Source organism: Petromyzon marinus, chromosome 20 (assembly GCF_048934315.1).
Source record: "Petromyzon marinus isolate PM22_M1 ecotype Great Lakes invasive population chromosome 20, UKy_Petmar_22M1.pri1.0, whole genome shotgun sequence".
NCBI lineage: Eukaryota > Metazoa > Chordata > Hyperoartia > Petromyzontiformes > Petromyzontidae > Petromyzon > Petromyzon marinus.
In genome coordinates this window covers 191327-210768 of record NC_133686.1, presented here as the reverse complement: position 1 = coordinate 210768, position 19442 = coordinate 191327, and the positions used below count along the sequence as shown (strand labels likewise).

Below are 19442 nucleotides of genomic sequence, written 5' to 3'. Positions count from 1 at the left end.
GTTTATACGAGCCTATAATTAATTATTTCTATTTTAGTAATATCTGTAATTCGTGTAATGAATGCCGAATTATCCCGGCGTTGCCCAACACGAGTGTCAGGGTCACCACGACCGTCCCCCCCAGACTTGGGCGTCACTTGGTTTAGTCCGTACCCCGATTCACATTTCCCAGCTTAGATGAGGCCCCCGCCTCTTATTGGCTGAATCGCGAGCGCGCCTCTCCGAGCGGACGCTGATATGATTGGTTCCGGGGACGCTTCCGTCCGCGGTCTCAGCCATTCAGACGGCAGCACGCGCTGCCACGTGCGGATATGCGGTGGGAAATGCGAGACACGTGGAGCGGAAGCGAAGAGGTGGGGGTCAGGCGTAATGGCATTACCATTCACCTCGTCACCATCGCTACCCACATCAACACCCCCACATTCAATATCAACACCACCATTATCACGACCATCAACATCATCACAACTAACATTATCACTATCATCACCAGCAAAGTTAACATTGCCGTTACAATCAACATCACCACCAGAATTAACACCACAACAAATATCAACATCAGTGTCAACATCAGCATCTTCATCACAAGTATTAAAAACACCCTCACGTCCGACATTAATAGCATCACAATCAACACCACCACGAGCATTGACATTGTCACAACCAACAGCACCACCATCGCCCTTAACGCCACCATCGTCACCGAGTGTTGAGGGAACCACGCCGCAGATTTCTCGCCCCTTCGACCGCTGTCCCGAGGTCGGTCCCAGCAGCATTGACTTCTGGGTGCCTCTGTACCTGCTCTGGGTGACTCGGTTCCGGGCGCTGAGCCTGTGTTGTCATCATCACTCGTCCTTTAACTTGAGGCCTCGCACTGCCCAGGAATTAAAATCTCATCAAATATTTTCCGGGTCGCTAGCAGAGTGGAGTCGGTTGCACGCGACTCGTAGCCAATACCACCACAACCATGGCACAGCAATTAAGCCCTGGTGGTAGACTGGGTGGATGAGGGTGCACCACTATCAGTAGCTACCACAGCCATAGCTTGGAGTGAAGTATACTGGATGTGGTGTGCTGCGGGTGTGCGTGGGTCTTTCTGTAGGAGGCGATGCGGGGTGGTCGTGCGTGCGGGCGCCCCGCCGGTGCTGGCTGGGTGCTACTGGGCGCTGTTCTACTGCGCGTGGCACTGCTGCTGTACGGAGAGTACCAGGACCGCACGCACCGAGTCAAGTTCACAGACGTCGACTACCGCGTCTTCACGGACGCCGCGCACTACGTGGCGCGGGTGAGAGACGCGGCCGTGGCACGTTCAGAAACGTGCTCGTTCACGAAGTCGATAGAAAGGTGCGCAAATAATCACGGGCAGATGCACGCGTGGAGATGGGAAGAGAAACACGTGGATTAGAGAACACAGATTAATAGCGTGACCCAAACTACTGTATTAAAAAGGTGAGTGGGCAGGACACGTTGCTTGAAGTAATGGACGCTGGCCAAAGAAGAATAACAGTGGCAGCCAAAGAGTGGAATGTGGCCGAGAGGCCTCCACCTAGGAGATGGAACGATGAAATCCGTGCATGCGCAGATAACACCAAAAGTGCCATCGGGTGGAGCGCGCTTTTTCACTTCGCCGCATCCCAGAAAGTCTCGGCCCCCGTGAAAAACCGGAACCCTCTCGTCTCCCTTCCGCTCTCTCACACGTCGCCGAGTCGCGGCGTTGCGTTCCACCGGTGCCGTTCGTTTTCCCGCAGGGCGAGTCTCCGTACCGGCGGGAGACCTACCGCTACACGCCACTGGTGGCTTGGTTGCTTCTGCCCAACGCGCTGCTGGCGGAGCCGTTCGGCAAGCTCCTGTTCGCCGTGTGCGACGTGGCTGCGGGGTGGCTGGCGCTCGGCATGCTGCCCGTCGGCGTGTCGCGGCCGGGCCTGGCCGCCGCTGCCGCCTGCTGGCTGCTGAATCCCATTCCGGCTGCCGTGTCGTGCCGCGGGAATGCGGAATCCGTGCTGGCGCTGCTCGTGCTGGCCACGCTGCGGAGCCTGCGCCGGGGCCGCGTGGCCACGGCGGGCCTCCTCCACGGCGTGGCGGTGCACACCAAAATCTACCCCGTCATCTACACGCTGCCAATCGTGCTCAACCTCGCCTTGGCCTCCGAGTCCGCACGGGGCCGGCGCGAGCAGCGGCAGCCGCCGCCGCTGGGGCTGGGAAAGCGGCTCGTGCACAACTCCGTGCTGGCGGTGGATGCAGCGCTGCGGAGCAAGGACGTCTGGACGTTCGCGCTGACATCGGCTTCTGTGTTTGCGGCGATCAGCGCGTTTTTCTTCTACGTGTACGTTTGCGTGCGCGTGAGCTGTGTGCGGGCGCTGAGAGGGTGCTAATCCATGCACTCGAGGCCCATGATGATGGATAACGCCATCTGGGCTCTCAGAGGAGCCAAGAGACGTGGTCTCTACTAAAAAAAGGGCTATTCCCCGAAATGTCAGCTGTTGTTTATATTTTCCTTTAACATTGAGTAATTGACGATTGTGTCGATTGTTATTTGCACACGACTGCCAACAGTGTTACAAAATCGACTGTTCATTTATTTCGGTAACAACTCAATGACTTGCCTCCATAGCGAGTAGACGTTTAAACTGTGGTCGGTCTCGTTCAGCACAGAAGGTCCTGTCCAGGTCTAAGGTGGTGTTGATCTCGATTGGATTACGCCCACAGGCCGGCAAATGCGGCATAGCAACCAGGGTCACCCCTGCGGCGTGTTATCGATGAACGCGGCGACGAGTATCTCCGTCGCCCTGCAATGAGGATGATGCTGCTGCTGCGTGAGCGTGTCCTGCCTGTGTGCGTGGCCTGGCGCCACCGCTGTGACACTGCCCTCTGCTCCGCACCCGCAGTTACGGCTGGGAGTTCGTGGAGCAGACGTACCTGTACCACGTGACACGGCGAGACACGCGCCACAACTTCTCCCCGTACTTCTACGCGCTGTACCTGGCCGGCGAGTCGGGCCGCGCGGGCGCCATGGGGCTGGTTGCGTTCGCGCCGCAGGCGGCGGTGTTGGCGGCCGCCAGCCTCCGCTACGCAGACGACCTCCCCTTCTGCTGCTTCGTTGTCACGGTCGCCTTCGTGGCCTTCAACAAGGTGTGCACGTCGCAGTACTTCCTGTGGTACCTGTGCCTGCTGCCCCCTGTGCTGCCCTCGCTGGCGCTGCCCCGACGGAGGGGGCTGGCGTTGCTCGCCGCGTGGTTTGCCGGGCAGGCCCTGTGGCTGCTGCCCGCGTACCTGCTCGAGTTCGAGGGGTGGAACGTGTTCCTCTCCGTCTGGGCGGCCGGGCTGCTCTTCCTCATCGTCAACTGCGTCGTCCTGCAGCAGATCATCGTGCACTACCGCCCGCCGCGCCCGGCGCACAACCTCAAGAACAGCTGAAGAGCCGACAGGACGCGTGGCTTTTGTAATGGCTTTATGGCAACTGAAACAACGCGAAACTGCCTTCATTTGTAGATATTTTCATAAAGGGATAAAATCATATGTGTAGTCGTCTCTTGTTACACGTACTTATCCAGGGACGAGGGGTGTTGCCGGATTGAAACACCAGCGTCTAGGCACCACTAACACCACTGATCACAAGCCTAAAGGACCAACACTCGTTCTAAGCACCAACATTACAAATGGACCCCATTAATACTTGGACGCTACTTAATACTGTAGGACTGTAATAGCTGGGACAACACCCAATGTGAGTGTATATGTCTGTGTGTGTGTGTTGTGTGGGGTGAGTGGTCGTACAGCGATTGGAGCGCTGCACTATAAACCTGGAGACCCGAGTTTGATTCTGCTCACGGTCAACCCCAATGACGATTATCTGAACCGGTCCTGGGCCTCCCCTAGGTCAACTCGGCCTCAAATTATTACATCGTCACTGGTTAGACAGGTAGCTGGGCGTGGTGCTGGCCACCCACCCCTCGTGTGCCGTGCCCGCTAACAGCACTTGCCCCAAGAGTCTGTTAATGCTATACGGGAGATCATTGTTGTGTGTGTGCCTGTTGTCTTTGTGAGTATATGCGCATCACTACAGGAAGAAGGTGATATCGAATAAGCGCTACTTAGCTGTATTCAGGGTTTGAGGTTGTTGCTGGGCTTTGTTTTGATCAAATGGGGCTCTTGTCAGGAGTAAATGTGCACACGGCCTCATGAGCCTTGCAAGCAACGCTACAGAACAGCTGGCAGAACAAGGCCTGTGGGTGCCTAAGAGTTTGGGGGCTCATTTGTTGCGGTTATGAGTTGAGAGTGAGGGGTAAGGCTTAAAGTCTAGGGAAGAGGAGGAGGGAGCTTGGGTTTCGTGAGTCAAGGCATTAGGAGTCCCGGATTGACTGTAGCAGCTTTGAGTCCAGGATGGGGGCTGGACAGTGGGTAATAGCGGTTGGGGTTGGATTTGGGATTGTAGTCATTATTGAGGTTGGAGTCGTGGTTGGGGTTGTATTTGATCGTTGAGCGAGCTTGTGTCTCCACGTGAGACTGGGCTCTCTCGATCTCCCGCCCTTGACCTCGTCGCTGCGCACTCGGTTCATTTCCCGAGCTGGGGCAGGAGGTGGCTCGTCACGGGAATGTCGGCAAAGAAGTTGAGTGCGGCGACGCTGGGAGGCGCTGCGGGGGCACTTGTGTGGGCCCGACGCTGCATCATGCACTCGGTGAGAACCAGCCGCATGTCCCTGGTGGCATCGCCACGCAGTGCCAGCACCGCCCAGATGTGCTCCTCCCTGTGGGCAGAGGTCAGGGGTCACGGAGGATCTTTCACGGCCACATTGACCTTGCACGTCAACGATGTGGCCGTGATTTTCAAATGTACGCGTTGACGGAGCGACCCGCGTGTCGAACGTACACTGGCGTCACTAGATGGCGCCTGTTTCGGAGTCGTTGGTTTGTGGTGAGGAGATGGTGAGGAAATATTGGGCCGTGAGGGTGCGGGACTGGGGCTGCGTGCGTGGGGCCGCGTGCGTGCAGCCTCACCGCACGTCGGGGTATTTGTGAAGGAGGCCCGAGATCTCCAGGCACAGCATAGAGGTGTCCTTGAGGCGCACGAGCTCGGCCAAGGCCGGGATAACGTCACTCAGCGAATCCTCACTCAGTGGGCCCTGCACACACATGATCGCACGAGAGAACATGCACGCAGGGAATACACACATACACAGGCGTGTGGCACACTCTCCGGAATATGCTCAAAATTCCTTGTGTAGCCCTTATGCTATTGAGAAAAGTGTTAGCGAGCACCTATTAAGACCGATGCGGTGCACGAAGGTGGGGCGTCCAGCACGTGAAGAAGCAGGTGTGGCAGGCTCGCTGCTCGCAGGTCACGGCACCCCTGCTCCCCGCTGGCCCACGCAGACAAAGATCCCCCGTATCGCCTTCACAGATTTTTGGGACAAGTGCCGTTAGCGAGCACCTATGAAGGCCGGCACGGCACACGAGGGGGTGGGTGGCCAGCACCACGCCCAGCCACCTATGTCTCCCTAGTGGCGAAGTGTACACATCACACCAGGTACTCATTTGAGGCTGAGTTGACCTCGGGGAGGCCCAGGACCAGTTCAGATAATCGTCACCGGTGTTGGCCGTGAGCGGAAATCTAATTCGAGTCGCCGGGTTCGTAGCGCAGCGTAGCGCTGACCGCTACACCACCGCTCCCCACGCGCGCGACCTCTGCAGAGCTCAAGCAACGACTGAGACGCTCACGTGGGAGAGCTTCTGGAAGAGCTGCTTCAGCTGACGCGCCTCCCACTCCATCTTCTCGGCGGCCTCGCGCCGCTCCTCGCAGCCCTTGAAGGAGACGCGGCGCTGCACGGCGGCGCGCACGAACTCGCTGACGAGTCGGCGGTGAGCGCGCTCCGTTAGCTCCTGCAGGAGCCACGGAGATCGGGTGTGGGCGTGGAGCGAACGTGCGGGGACTCACAGGGATGCGCAGGAATGCATGGGGACACGAGGGACACTATGGAGACGCATGGTTCCATAGGAATCCAGAGGGACAGATGACATTAACGAAGCAGTCTAAAATGAGAGTTGAAGGGGGTCGTGTTGAAAGGTTTGTGCACGTGAGTGCGGAAGCGTGATAGAGGGAGTGGTCGAATGTGCGTAATGCTGTGTGGAAGTTACCTGGCCTGTCGCTCCACACAGATTTGGGTCATCTTGGCTTCAGTTATGCTCGACCTGTTCTATGCTTGCGAAACGTGGACCCCTCGAATGGAATATCTGGGCCAGGTTTACAGATCCTTGAAATATCTGAACACACTCCCATTGGTGAGCTCCGACAAGCAAGGCATTGGCTGGGTAATGCAGCCCCCATGCCCAACCACCGCATGCTCAAGCAGTTTCTGTTTGGCTGGATAGAGGGGGGCTAAACGGTACGGAACAGGCTAGAAAAGAGATGGGCTGATGTGGTACACGAGGATGTTGAGATGAGTGAACTTGCCGATGACTGGTATTCACGGTGTCAAGATCGGCCTCTGTGGAGAAGACACAGAGGCTGGAGGCAGTCGCCCTCTAACAACTGAAGGGCGGAGGATCAACGCTCACAACAGCGAGTGGAGCGGCTAAACGCAGCAAGTTGGCACGGTGAGAAGCACAGGTGGTGCATCTGCCAGTCATCTCAGTGAAGCCATGGCACCTGGGTTTTCCCGTGACCTGTCTTTGTGTGCAGGACGAGCCAACGAGAGCGCACCTGCAGGTACGGCTTCTTGAGTTTGGAAAAGTCGCTGAAGTAATCCTCGACCGTGGCACAGATGGTGTCCATGGCGCGAGAGCTCGAGACCCAGGCCCTGGTGAGCAGCTCCTGCAGCAGGGGCTGCATCACACGCGCGCACACGTGCTCGCTGTCAAGTACACGTGCACACGCATTCATGCGCACACACAAAGACAAGCGTGCGCACTCGAGCAAGCAGCAGTTCCCGAATTTTCTAAATCCACGCGCTGTCACTGTCAACCCTCCAAACCATTACAGACCGCCGCGTACCAACAGCTTCCTTCAGAATGCAACCGACTCCGATCATGGGGTCTGCAGCCGCTCGACGCAGCACTTCCCACGGCCTGTTGGGAGCCGCTGTGCTTGAGAACATGCATGCCAGCACACGTACACACACACTGGAGAACGTACACACCCAGAAATGATGCACACGACGTAAACAAAAATATACGCGCCCAGTAACCGCGTGCCTGCACGTACAAGCGCAGTGTCTCTGCTGCTCTGCTCTGTTCTGTTCGCTCGCACGGGCCGCTTCACAGCACCAGCCACATCTCACCAGAGCTCACCGGATCTCACCGGACCATTGGTGAAGTGTGGTCACTCCGAGGGGCCCAGGTAGACGGAATAAGATGGGGCCCCACGTCCAATTTCCCCCCTTCGTAGCCCGGTGCCTGGGCCCCTTGGGACTCTGGGCCCCTCGGGACTCTGGGCCCGGGTGCCATCGCACCACCTGCGCACCGTCCGGTTTGTCGCCCCGGCGGGCCCCGCGGGAGCCTCACCTCGATGTCCAGCAACACCTCGTCGAGCAGGTACTCGCAGGCGTCGGCAGCGATGCCGTCCAGCTGCGTCGTCGGGTCGGGCAATCGCGCCGGAACGGGGGTGGCCTCCTGGGAAGGGCCCTCCACCCCCGGGGCCCCGAATGTCGGCCGCTTCTCCAGGAGCTGCCTCATTGACTCCCTGCGATGACAAAGACCCCCCCCCCCCCCGGGTAGCCTTGACAGACCGCCTGGGAGAGTCCAGGCGAGTCGCGCCTTTGAAGGCCGGCACAGTGGTGCACGAGGGGGTGGGTGGCCGGCGCTACGCCCTGTCGCCTTTTTCTCCTAAGCGACGATGAGTTGACGCAAGGGAGGCTCGGGAGCGTTTCAGATATTTGTCACCGATGTCGACTGAGCGTAAAACTAATTCGGTCACTGGAACCGTAGCGGCAGTGCGCCGACTGTTGCGCCATCACTCCGTGCAATGAACGCACACGCACGCACGAGCGCACGCACGAACGCACACCGTGGGGACATCGTCCTCGTGAGGCCGGGACGCGAGCCCTGTGGGAGAACGGCGGGAACAGGCGTTGGTCATATCCAGTTCTGCTCTGCGGATCGGAGTTGTGGAACCTTGGAGGAGAGTTGCTGAGTTCGACCTGGCCGTGTGCGGAGCCTAACGGACGCACACACTGGCTCACGCCACCTACTTGAAGGCAAGGCAGTTGTTGGTGGCGGCCGTCATGTATTGTACGTAGAAGGGCGGCAGCTGCCGGTTCTGCACGTGCTCCTGCCGATATCCGCCCAGCACCGCGCGGTACCTGGAGGCGACGAGCGCGGATACGTGTACCGACACACACAACGACACAACAACAACCGCCATTCGCCACTAAGTGGCGGTGACGTCACCACGACGCTTGTGCCAGGCTATGTGCACCCTGAGGCCACGTGAAATGTCGAACGCCCGATGGCAGGAGGTCACGGGGCAGACCCAGGTGCCACGGGTCGACTGACTGAGATGACTGGCTGATGCACCACCTGTGCCCCCTACTGTGGCAACCTGCTGTGCTTTAGCCACCCGGCGCTCCGCTCGTTGTTGTGAGCGTCGCTCCTCCGCCCTCCGTTGTTGTTGGAGGGCGACTGCCTCCAACTGCCCAGTAGCGTCCTTCACGAGCCTCCTCCACAGAGGCCGATCTTGACACCGCTGGTACCAGTCATCGGCAAGTCCACTCAGCTCCACGTCCTCCTGTACCACATCACTCCATCTCTTCTCTAGCCCGTGCCGCGCCCGCTTAGCCCCCTCAATCCGGCCGAACAAAAGCTGTTGCGGCATGCGGTGGCTGGGCATGCGGGCTACATGACCCAGCCATCGCATCCTTCCCCGCCGGAGGAGCTCACCGATGGGACCTTGCCCAGATCTTTAAAGGATTTGTGAGCTCCTCACACAATCCAGTCTGGTTAAACCCAGGATGGATCGTAGGCAGGCCAGCCTAAATGTTTCTAACCGGCGAAGATGTTCCATTAGGGGGGTCCACGTTTCGCAAGCGTAGAGAAGGGAGGGAATGACCGTGGCCGAGAAGACCTGAAGCTTAGTGCGGAGCGACAGACCAGGTAGCTTCCACACAGCGTTACGCAACCGATGAAAAGATATTGCCGCTCGACTGATTCGGAGTGAGACCTCTGCTGTTAAACTGGAGCCAGTCATAAGCACACTGCCCAGGTATGGGAAACTCTCCACTCTCTCCACAACTACCCCATCACCGATTGGGAGTTGTGGGGGTGGAGGGTCCGATGGTACAAAATACCCAGGCAGGTGCTTAGTTTTGGTAAGGCTGATGGTAAGGCCCCACCTCTTAGTGGCACGCTCCAGTCTCAGCAACAGCGTCTCCAACTCCTCCTCTGATTGAGCAGCTATTACCAAATCATCAGCATACATAACGTGGTTGAGCAATAGGGAGCCATCCCTTGATCGCACCCGGGCATCGATCAGCCTCCCATTATATCTGTACCATATGGAGATTCCCCCGGTACAGCTATTGAAGGCTTCACGAACTACGTGGTCAAAATAGATGTTAAATAATGTGGGAGCCAGAGGACATCCCTGTCGCACCCCAAGGTGTACAGGGAATGGCTCTGACTCCCGGGCACGTAGTTTTACCCAGGCCCGCTCACCATCATGAAGGTCCTTAATGATCGTGAGCAGAGGGGCAGATACTCCAAAAGCACGAAGAACAACCCAGAGCCCAGGCCTACTGATGGTATCATAGGCCTTGACCAGGTCAATAAAGCAGAGATGTAGGTCTTGTTGGAATTCCCTACATCTGTGCTGTAGCAGACGGACAGAAAATATGGCATCTGTGCAGGACCGCCCTTTCCTGAAACCGCATTGAGGCTCCGCAAGCCTCTCCTCAGCGTGCCTGGCAAGGCGATGTTGAATAATCCTTACCACGACCTTTCCCGGCACACTGAGGAGTGAGATGCCCCTGCAGGGGGACCACCAGGGCATCCTTCCAATCCTGTGGAACCTGTCCAGTGGTCCAGACTGTTGTTATGATGTCATATAGGGCAGTCTGTGCACAAACGCCGCCCTCCCTCAGCATTCGCTTGGGAGATCATCTCTGCCCGCTGCCTTTCCTGGTCTCAGACTCCGGATCGCCTTCAGTACTTCCTCAACAGATGGCACCTCAGCCAGCCACTCACAGAGGGTGACTTCTTCCAATATTTGAGGCACCGCAGCCTCAGCAGGGTCATCCTCACTTTGTGCCACGATGTTTTCCTGGCTGAGGGATTTTCCCTCCCCCAGGACCTCACAGAAATGCTCAGCAAATCTGCAAACGTGTTCCTGGGGGCCGGAGATTGGGTCACCGTTTTTTCCCCTAATGATGGTAATAGGTGTGGCGCTGCAGATTACTTTTTTGATGGAGTTAAATAGAGATTTGTGATCACGGGCCACTGAGGCAGACTCCATCTCCTCAGCAACCCACGACCACCACCCATCCTTGCAGCGCCTCACGGCTCTCCGAACCTCCGAGCGAAGGCTGTGGTAAGCCTCCTCATTCTCTGACGTGGGATTCTGTAGCCAATGACAGTGGGCCTGTCGCTTTTTCTCAACCATCCTGAACACCTCTGTCAGCCAGGCTCTCTGGGGAGGTCTGGACCGCGTACCCAAAGCAGCCATTGCAGCTGCATGAGTCACAGTCCTAAATCTCGCCCACTTACCCTCGACATCAGGAGGAGTCGTGGACGATGCCAATCCCAGTCGCAAGCGATGATGAAATTCTCGCTTGCAACTTTCATCAGATAACTGAGACCAGGCCACTTTAGGTTGGAATGGGGTCCTGGGTGTACACCCACCACCGGAGTGGAAGAATGGCAGGCGCATCTTACAGATGACTAGTCGATGGTCAGAGGGCAGATCAGCTCCACGGTAGGTCCTGGTGTCAAGGACATGGGCTCGCATCCGCTGGTCCGTCACTATGTAGTCCAGCAGATGTTCTTGCTTGGACCCGGCATGCATCCATGATGTTGTGTGGATGCGCCGATGCCTGAACAGCGTGTTGGTAATTACAAGCCCATGGGCTGCACAAAAATCTAGCAGCCTCCTACCGTTGTTATTGAGCTGATCTGGCCCATGCCCTCCAATCACTCCAGACCAGGTGCCAGTATCATGACCAACTCGGGCATTGAAGTCACCCAACATGATGACTCTATTCCGAGGGGCCACTTTAGCCAGCACCTGTGACAGGAGGTCATAGAAGGCATCTGACTCATCGGCTTTGCCTGCATCCCTCCACGGATGTTCATCTTCGGTGGGGGCATAAGTAACCACGACCACCATTCCTCGCCTCCGGTTGATGGGAAGGCGAGCCCAAAGTAGCCTGGGGCTTACAGCTTCCCACACCTCACCGCCACGCTCCCACGCCCCCTTCATTCTTTTGTTCAAAAGAAGAGCCACACCCTGTTGTTTGGCAGTCTGCTGCCCCGAGTAGAGGACTGTCCACCCCTCATGGTGGCAGGAGCCAGAGCCAGTCCACCGGACCTCCTGAATGCCACATCGATCCAGGCGGTACCGGTCCAGCTCCCGACAGAGGAGTGGCAGCCTCTCCTCCGCAGTGAGTGTTCGAACATTCCACGTGGCCACCCGTAGTGGTTTTTCGTTGTTTCTGGAGGAGCCCCGAGGGTAGATATTCAATCTCCTGGCTCCGCCAATTGGGGTTTGGCCAGGAGACGTCATAGACGCCTGGCCCCCCGGGGCCTCCGGCACAAGCTTATTAGTTATATACTTAATTCGCGGTTTAGTGGTAATTAATTGAAGGTGGAGGGGTTACCAGCCCCTCGCACCCGTCCAGAGCCCCCGTTTAGCCGCTGTGGTGGACACATATGCCATGAGGGGAGGAGCCAATCACAATTGGACCTCCCCCCACACCACTGTCCACGACAGAGTTGCCCGTCCGGCACCGCGAGGAGGTAGGGGGTTGTTTTGCCGACACACACACACCGACACACACACCAGCACACACACCGACACACACCAACACACACACCAACACACACACCGACACACACACACCGACACACACACCAACACATACACCGACACACACACCAACACACCAACACACACACCAACACGCACACACCAACACGCGCACCAACACACACACCGACACACACACCAACTAACACACCGACACGCACGCAGTCGTGACACGCCGAGGCACAACCGCGGTAGATGGCACCGCCGGATCGAGACTCCCGGCCCCTCCTCCTCACCTGCACAGGAACGTCTGCACCTCCAGCAGGCCGATGGTCATGGCTCGGCCTACGAGTCGGGGACTCACCTGGGAGGCCACCTGAACGTTCTGCTCCAGCATCTGTGGCAGGCAAAAGAACGGGAACAATGACCACGGATCGTTACCATGCCGCCTGTTTATCCAAGAACCAATTTTTTTCAGGGTTAGGGTCCTGCTAGGTTTTTACAGTTGTAGGCGATGATTTCAGATTTGGTCAACTCGTCTTTGAATGACGTCACGGCATATTTAACGTCCACTGCAACATGATTAATATACCACAGTGTTAACCAGGGCCAGCTGCCGCATCGAACCGCGAACTTCTGCAATGAGCAGCATATGCGCTACTGCTGGGCCCTGGCACTGCCTGGTTCGCTTGGCAGGCGTGACCCTGGCTCACCTGGCACACGTGACCCTGGCTCACCTGGCACACGATGGCAGGCAGTGCGGTGTGAAAGTATCCGTGCTGGTCGGTGTCCGGCTCCTGGTTCCGCATCCAATCGCGACGCTCGGCCTCCAGAGCCTTGCCCAGCCACGTGCACACGTTACTCTGCACACGCCGCACACGCGCGCATCATTGCACCCGCGCGTCACCCCACACCACATCCACAACGCATTTACATGCGGCTAAAACACTGCGATGGCGCAGGGGAGCATGTGTCGTTGCGCATTCACCGCTTGTTTCAGAGGTTCACGGTTCAAATCCAGCGGCTATCCTGGTTAATACTGCGGATGTAATAACCTTAAAACTACCACACGCTGTCTCCTTCACAGTGAATGTTAAAGATCCCGTGACACCATTCGCAAGAGAAGGCCGTTGTGTGCCGGTGTCAGGGTCCGATTTTTCCAAATAAAAAAAATTACACCGCAAATTACTCAATGGGTCTGCCCCATAATTTCCTACCAGCAAGCCTTCCACCACTCACGCGATGGGCTCAAAGTACACCTAGTCTGGCACACATGCGGGCGTGGCGCTGCCGTTTCGGCCTTAACAGCTTAACAGGAGCTCGCTAACAGCACTTGCCGCAACAGCCTGTGCAGGCTACACGGGGGTCTTTGTCATCGCGTCGTGAGACACCTGGAGCGTGTGCAGGTACTTGTGCAGCAGCGCCTCCACCTCCCCAGGTGACAGCAGCGGTGGCAGCTCCTCCACGGAGGCCTCCGGGGCCAGGTCGGGGTGCCCCATCATCTCCTCGCTGCGGGCGGACACAATTCGGGGTCTTTACAATACCTCCGACGCGTCCCTCATTGCGCCCCTCCCTCCGACCCCCACCACGAGCCCCTCAGCCGGTGGGCTGGCGCGGCCGCGGCACGCACGTACCTGGGATAGGTGTGCAGCACCCAGGTGAGCAGCGACACGATCTCGTTGGCCTCCAGCTGCTCGGACACGATGTCCTGGAGGTGCGCGCCGAGCGCCTGGTGGTAGAATCTCAGCGTTGTGGAGAAGATGTTGTACTTTGGCGGGAAGCACTGGGCCATCAGTGTCTTCACCACCACCAGATCCTGCGCTCCACCAGCATCCACCATCGTCCATTGGCGACCACCAGCGACCACGCACTCGAAGGGCGCGGCGTGCGGGGCGCGGCGTGCGCGGCGCTCACCTCGAGGATGCGGCGCTGCAGCGTGTCGAGGTGCCGCGCCAGCCACAGGCTGTCGTCGTCGCGCGTGTCCGTCTGGCCGCTCTCCACGCGCGTGCTCACCGTCTGCCGCAGCACCTCCACGCAGCGGCGCTGCAGCTCCTTGGGCCGCCCCGGGGCGACGAACCCGGAGCTCTGCCGCCGCTCGGCCGCGAGCGCGTCCAGCCCCTCCTCGCGCTCGATGACCCGAAGCGCCGACACCAGCATGGCCGGGTCGCGCCGCGCCGTACCGAGGCCACGCTGCAACACGAGCCAGAGCTGCTTGGCGAGTTCCCCTGCGCGGTGGTGGGGGGCGCACACGTGGGGGGGGGGGGGCACGCGCGTGTCGCGGTCAGCGTGGAGAGGAGGGGTGGGGCGCTCCGCGTGGCCGGTGCTGTGATCGTGATGAGCGAACAGGTCGCCTGATAAACATTCGGGACGATGGATGTTAAGTCCCATTCAGAATCAGAATCTGGAGACTGGAGGAAACCGATGAGCTACGTGGCTCTTTTTCACAGATGTCTCGTAGGCCACGGCTGGGCCGAGATGACCGGACGACGTTTCGGCCACAACACAAGCGGCCTTCATCAGGTGAAGGGACGAGACTGTCTGGAGGACAGCGCTGGAGTGGAAGAAGCCACGCTTAGATCACGACCTTTAAGCTTGTGATCGCGGCATCTTAAAGGTCGTGATCTAAGCGTGGCTTCTTCCACTCCAGCGCTGTCCTCCAGACAGTCTCGTCCCTTCACCTGATGAAAGCCGCTTGTGTTGTGGCCGAAACGTCGTGATTTTTTGTTATTTTATTTTCACCTACGTGACTTTACCCAATAGAACCAAAGAGTATGGATCCTAACAGTCACGAAAGCTTTAAATCTAGAAATGATCGGACGACTTCACGACGCGAGAACACGAGCGAGCGATGTGACGGCATCGCTGTTTTCAAAAGCTTGCCGCGCCACGCCGCCCTCGCCACCCCGAATCCGTACCGGCGAGGGACTCGGCGCAGGAGAAGTACTCGCGGATGAGGTGCAGGTTGGCGGCGTTGCCCGCGTCCTTGAGGTGCTGGCGCAGCAGCAGGCTGTCCCGCGAGTGCTCAAGCTCCATGAGGTTCTTGTGTGCGGCCAGGAGCTCCCCCTGCTCGATCCAGTCGCGCGTCTCCTGCTCCAGCTCGCGCACTGCGCACGGCACACACACACGTGTCACACACACACGTATCACACACACACGTGTCACACACACACGTATCACACACACGTATCACACATACACGTATCACACATACACACGTATCACACGTATCACACATACACACGTATCACACACACGGAACACCGACACGCACGTGTCACATATCCACGTACCTATATGTCACACATAACACACAGGTATGTATGTTAAACTTCGTTCGCACCGCACGTAGCCAACCGTGATTATCGTCGGTGCGGGGGAAGGACGACACGTGTCACATCAACACCTACACATGTCGCACACACACGTGGCCAATGACACACCGATGGCCCTGACGTTGTTATTACCATGCTGGTGCGGGTGCTGGGCCCACCCGCCCCGTCTGACTGGCTGGTCGCGAACGTGCCGAGAGGCAGATCGCGCCCCTGCCTGCTCTGCGCTATCCAGATGCGAGTCTGCGACATGCAGCAGCACCAGCAGTGACGGCAGTAGCAGCACCAGAAGCAGCAGTAGCAACACGAGCAGCAGCAGCAGGACGTTGCGACTTCCACAGAATATCCAGCCATGGATGCGATTCGCGCCCTTTCCCTGTAATTAAGAGGAATGGAAACGTGGACGGCGGACGCCTCCATGCAAACGCGCGGTTACTGCATCCGCAAGGAACGAGGCAACTGCGGGAGACGGGAGGCCCTGGACACACGCGGGAGCCGCGGGGGTCGTGGGGGCAACGCAGAGCGGACTCCGTGCTTCAAACACGAACCGGGGCGTGGGAATCGAGGGTGTGGGGATGGGGGGGCCGTGACCCGGGGGCCACGCAGGAGGCGTCCCTGTAGCCGCACGGAGCGGCCTCGCCCCGCCCTCACCCCTCTCTCACTACAGCCTGCCCCCGTCTCATCTTTGTGTCACCACGATCTCACCTGGCGGCACCTGCCATGCCGGTGCCTGTAGGTCGCATCCTCTGTGTCGCGGGGGGGGGATGGCGTTTGAGTTGGCGGCACAGTTAGGGTCGTGTGGCGTCACCGTGCAGTGGGCTCGGGTCGGGGGTCTCGTCGCGGTCAGAACCAGTGCCGTGTGTGCGGGTCACGTTGCCGTGCGTGTGGGTCACGTTGCCGTGCGTGTGGGTCACGTCGCCGTGCGTGCGGGTCACATTGCCGTGCGTGCGGGTCACGTTGCAGTGCGTGTGGGTCACGTTGCCGTGTGAGTGGGTCACGTTGCCGTGCGTGCGGGTCACGTTGCCGTGTGAGTGGGTCACGTTGCCGTGCGTGTGGGTCACGTTGCCGTGCGTGCGGGTCCGCGTTGCTCGCGTCAGCCAAAGGGGGGAAGCTCGGGCTAGTGTCAGGGTCCGTGCTGCTGCTGGCGGGGGCGTACCGCTCATAATGATGCGCGTGTGCTCCACGGCGGCCGCCAGCTGCCCGTGCTCGTCCGCCAGGCCGCGGAGCTCTCCCAGGGGTTCCAGGGCCGCGAGCCCCGCCTCGCGCTCAGCGCGCACCCCGCGCAGGGCGCGCCCGATCTCCCGGGCGTGCGCCAGCGCCCCGTGCAGCTGCGACAGGCCCAGCCGCACCCCCTCCAGCTGGGACTGCAGGGCGCTCTGCGGGGCGGCACCGGGTAGGGGAGGGAAGGACGAGGGGCTCTCTGTGAGCGGCCGCGCCGGCCCCGGCCGGAGTGGCGCTCAGGAGACGATGGTGGCGCCACTCCTGGCGCGCCGGTGTCGCCATCGCGTCCCCGTACCGAGCAGAGCAGCGAGAGACCCAACGGTGGCTTCACGCGCGATCTCCGAGGCCGACGTCGTACCCGATGAGGGAATCACGCACTGCCTCTACACATGCCGATGTATACACCTCCTGGCCCGTGTTGTGTCTCTCTGCAGACACAACACGGGCATTGGTTCAATACACACTCTGGGTAGGTTTCGACACACGAGATCTCACCAGTTGAGTCAAGAGTGGAAACCGCTCCAGTGTTTGCCCGTATAAAACCAATGCTGCGGAAATTATGCAGGCCCGAAAGGGCCTCTGGGATGTCTAAAACAATTCCGCTATTCATTGGAGAGAGATAAACACGGGAAGTCGGCGGTTGTCTGCTGCTTCTGTTCCTCGTATTCTCCACAGCGACACGAGTGATTGTGTTGTCTGCTTCATGAACATTCTACATTTAAACCCGGATGGTACAGCGGGGGGCCAGGCCTCCATCCCTGCCCCAGTGTTTAGGATTTTTTTCTTTAACGCAGTTCATGAGCACAGGGCTTAGATGCCCAAAACGTCAAGCGACCGGAAACAACCAACACTGGCAAGTTGCAATTGATAAGAGTTGACACGTGTCATTGAATGTAGCAAGATTACTGTCAGAACTTGGGAGAGGAGACGATGATGGGAGAGCGAATTCCCAAGTGGAGCAGTGCAAGGGAAGAAGCAGAAAGAGAAGTAACCTTACCTGCAGTGTGGCGAGTGGGCGAGTGTGGGTGCATGAATGGCTGTGTAGCTGTGACACGCAGTGCGGTGGTTGAACGCGACGTGGATGAGATAAAACACTCGGCCCGGTGTCGACTGACACGGGCGGAGGGCTCGCCGAGTGGAGCGCGGGCACCTTGAGGCGCGTCTCGAGCGAGGCGGTGGTCCGCGCCTCCCGCTTGCGGTACTGCTCCACGCGCTCCAGCTGCTCCGGGTACTGCAGCATGAGCGACACGCGCTTGAGCGCCGTGCCCAGCGCCAGCCGCTCCGTCTCTTGCTGCGTGGCGTGCACGTGACCCGACATCCCCGCGCACGCGGCCTCCCGGCTCGCCGTCTCCCTGGGTAGTCGGGGCTGCTGCTGCCACAGCTGAAGGGATTCACGCTGCGTGTTGTTTGCTCCCCCACGCGGGGGCGATGCCGCTACTTCGGTCCCGCTAGAGAAATCCGGTCCTCGGGGCCTTGCCTCGCTCCACGGTCTCGCTCCACCGCCGCGCTGTGCTGCTCTCAACTGCGATTCCTTTGTGCGGAGAAGGGGCCACGGGCGCCTCCCCCCACCCTTCCTTCTAGAAGGCCGCCCCTACAGGCCTTGGCCCCTCCCTTCCATGCGGTCCCGAGATTTGTCGTTGGTGCTGAGGCCGCTGTTCCTGGTTCTGAGGCCGCTGTCCCTAGTGCTGAGGCCGCTGTCCCTGGTGCTGAAGCCGCTGTCCCTGGTTCTGAGGCCGCTGTCCCTGGTGCTGAGGCCGCTGTCCCTGGTGCTGAGGTCCCAATCGAGAGGGATAGCGCAGGGGTCGCCGCTGGTGAACAGCGCGAGGCTGCATGCGGTGGCGCAATGCACGCGAGGTAATTAATGACGGCACGGGTCGCAAAGACCATTGCATGATTGAAAAGAACTACGTCATCACGGCCCTAACAGATTCCTCCACGAGAGGGCGATGGAATGGACGAGACTTGACGGCGGGCGGGAGAGAGCATCCCAAGGACACGGGATGTGTCCCGTGGGGACACAGCGTGCCGGTTGCATCGGGTAAACACGGGGCAGTGGCTGTGTGCGCTCATTCGCCCGTTTTCGAGGTCTCTGGCTTAAGATATCGGGGCGAGCGGACGCTTGTGCTGAGACCGTGCGAAAGCGGCACCGCACAGCCCACATCGCTCGTTGCGAGCTCGTTGCATGCGCACCGTGCAGGCACAGGAGAGGCTGCACGGAGAACTGGAATTCCGAGGGGCGCAGCGACTCTGGCGCTTCATTGTTTGGGAGGTAGGAGGTGGGACTTATAGGCAGAGCCCAGCTGTAGCGCGTTCGCTAATTGTTGCAAAGGATCACGGTTCGATTCTGACAGGCTGCCCTGGTTAATTCCGCGGTCTATTAAACTTAAGATAATACGCGAGCTTAAAGAACCAGTGACATCATTAAAAGCGTTGGCCATTGTGTCGGCGTCATGTTCCAAATGTGAAAAATAAACACAAATTACTCATTTAGGACACAGAAATCGTCATCCCCTACTGCGAAAATGTTCAAAGATCCTCCTGAAAAAGAGTATTGAGACTCAGTAAGGCTTTCCTAGGTAAACATGCGGAACAATAATCCTGCAGCAGCAGCTGCTGTGCAATTGCTGTCAAAAATACTTCTGCATAGTCAGGTGGTGCACACCTCACCTCCCGCTATCCTGATCGAGTGGTGGAAGGTTTACATTCCTATAGCAGGGCCGAATCTAACCACTGTTGATTTCCTCACAACGTGGTACTCGTTTTATCGACCCTAGAGGGATGAAGATGTGCCGAGTCATCCCCCAACCAGGATTTGAACTCGCAACCTTCCGCTGGCGAGCCGCTCGCCTTCGAGCCGGGCCCCGTGGCTGGCGTGGTCGCGAGTTGCCCAGGGCTGGGGGGATGAGTCGTCGCCGCACGGCTCGGAGCGAAATGCACACAAA

General features: G+C 58.7%; 2 protein-coding genes across 4 annotated transcripts; one reads left to right on the top strand and one right to left on the bottom strand.

Moving 5' to 3' along the window:
* The first annotated feature begins 191 nt into the window (after positions 1-191).
* PIGM (phosphatidylinositol glycan anchor biosynthesis class M) lies at positions 192-3514 on the top strand. 2 transcript variants are annotated; one of them, XM_032957850.2, is made up of 4 exons: positions 192-353; positions 1103-1285; positions 1749-2323; positions 2886-3514. In XM_032957850.2, exons 1-4 carry the CDS (start codon positions 312-314, stop codon positions 3412-3414), a joined length of 1329 nt encoding a protein of 442 aa, XP_032813741.2. In that variant the 5' UTR covers positions 192-311; the 3' UTR covers positions 3415-3514. The 2 variants fall into 2 exon arrangements, with proteins under 2 accessions (XP_032813741.2, XP_075924316.1); XM_076068201.1 differs by lacking the exon at positions 192-353 and adding an exon at positions 360-759.
* On the bottom strand, positions 3432-19354 carry LOC116944288 (exocyst complex component 3-like). 2 transcript variants are annotated; one of them, XM_032957848.2, is made up of 14 exons: positions 17651-19354; positions 16436-16655; positions 14866-15054; positions 13865-14175; positions 13585-13766; positions 13342-13459; positions 12688-12813; positions 12247-12347; positions 8184-8294; positions 7498-7675; positions 6698-6820; positions 5716-5877; positions 4996-5120; positions 3432-4745 (listed from the first exon to the last, which is right to left on the bottom strand). In XM_032957848.2, exons 1-14 carry the CDS (start codon positions 17816-17818, stop codon positions 4553-4555), a joined length of 2307 nt encoding a protein of 768 aa, XP_032813739.1. In that variant the 5' UTR covers positions 17819-19354; the 3' UTR covers positions 3432-4552. The 2 variants fall into 2 exon arrangements, 1 of the variants encoding a protein (XP_032813739.1); XR_004403076.2 differs by lacking the exon at positions 3432-4745 and adding an exon at positions 5257-5357.
* Between the last annotated feature and the right edge of the window lie 88 nt (positions 19355-19442).

Excerpts from the sequence above, each read along its gene's own strand:
- LOC116944288 (XM_032957848.2), bottom strand. The coding sequence starts at position 17,818 with ATGTCGGGTCACGTGCACGCCACGCAGCAAGAGACGGAGCGGCTGGCG. Across the intron at positions 13,767-13,864 it reads TGCAGCGCCGCATCCTCGAG|GATCTGGTGGTGGTGAAGAC; the intron begins GTGAGCGCCGCG and ends GGTGGAGCGCAG. Across the intron at positions 12,814-13,341 it reads AGTACCTGCACACGCTCCAG|AGTAACGTGTGCACGTGGCT; the intron begins GTGTCTCACGAC and ends CGGCGTGTGCAG.
- PIGM (XM_076068201.1), top strand. The coding sequence starts at position 370 with ATGGCATTACCATTCACCTCGTCACCATCGCTACCCACATCAACACCC. Across the intron at positions 1,286-1,748 it reads CCGCGCACTACGTGGCGCGG|GGCGAGTCTCCGTACCGGCG; the intron begins GTGAGAGACGCG and ends GTTTTCCCGCAG. Across the intron at positions 2,324-2,885 it reads AGCGCGTTTTTCTTCTACGT|TTACGGCTGGGAGTTCGTGG; the intron begins GTACGTTTGCGT and ends CCGCACCCGCAG.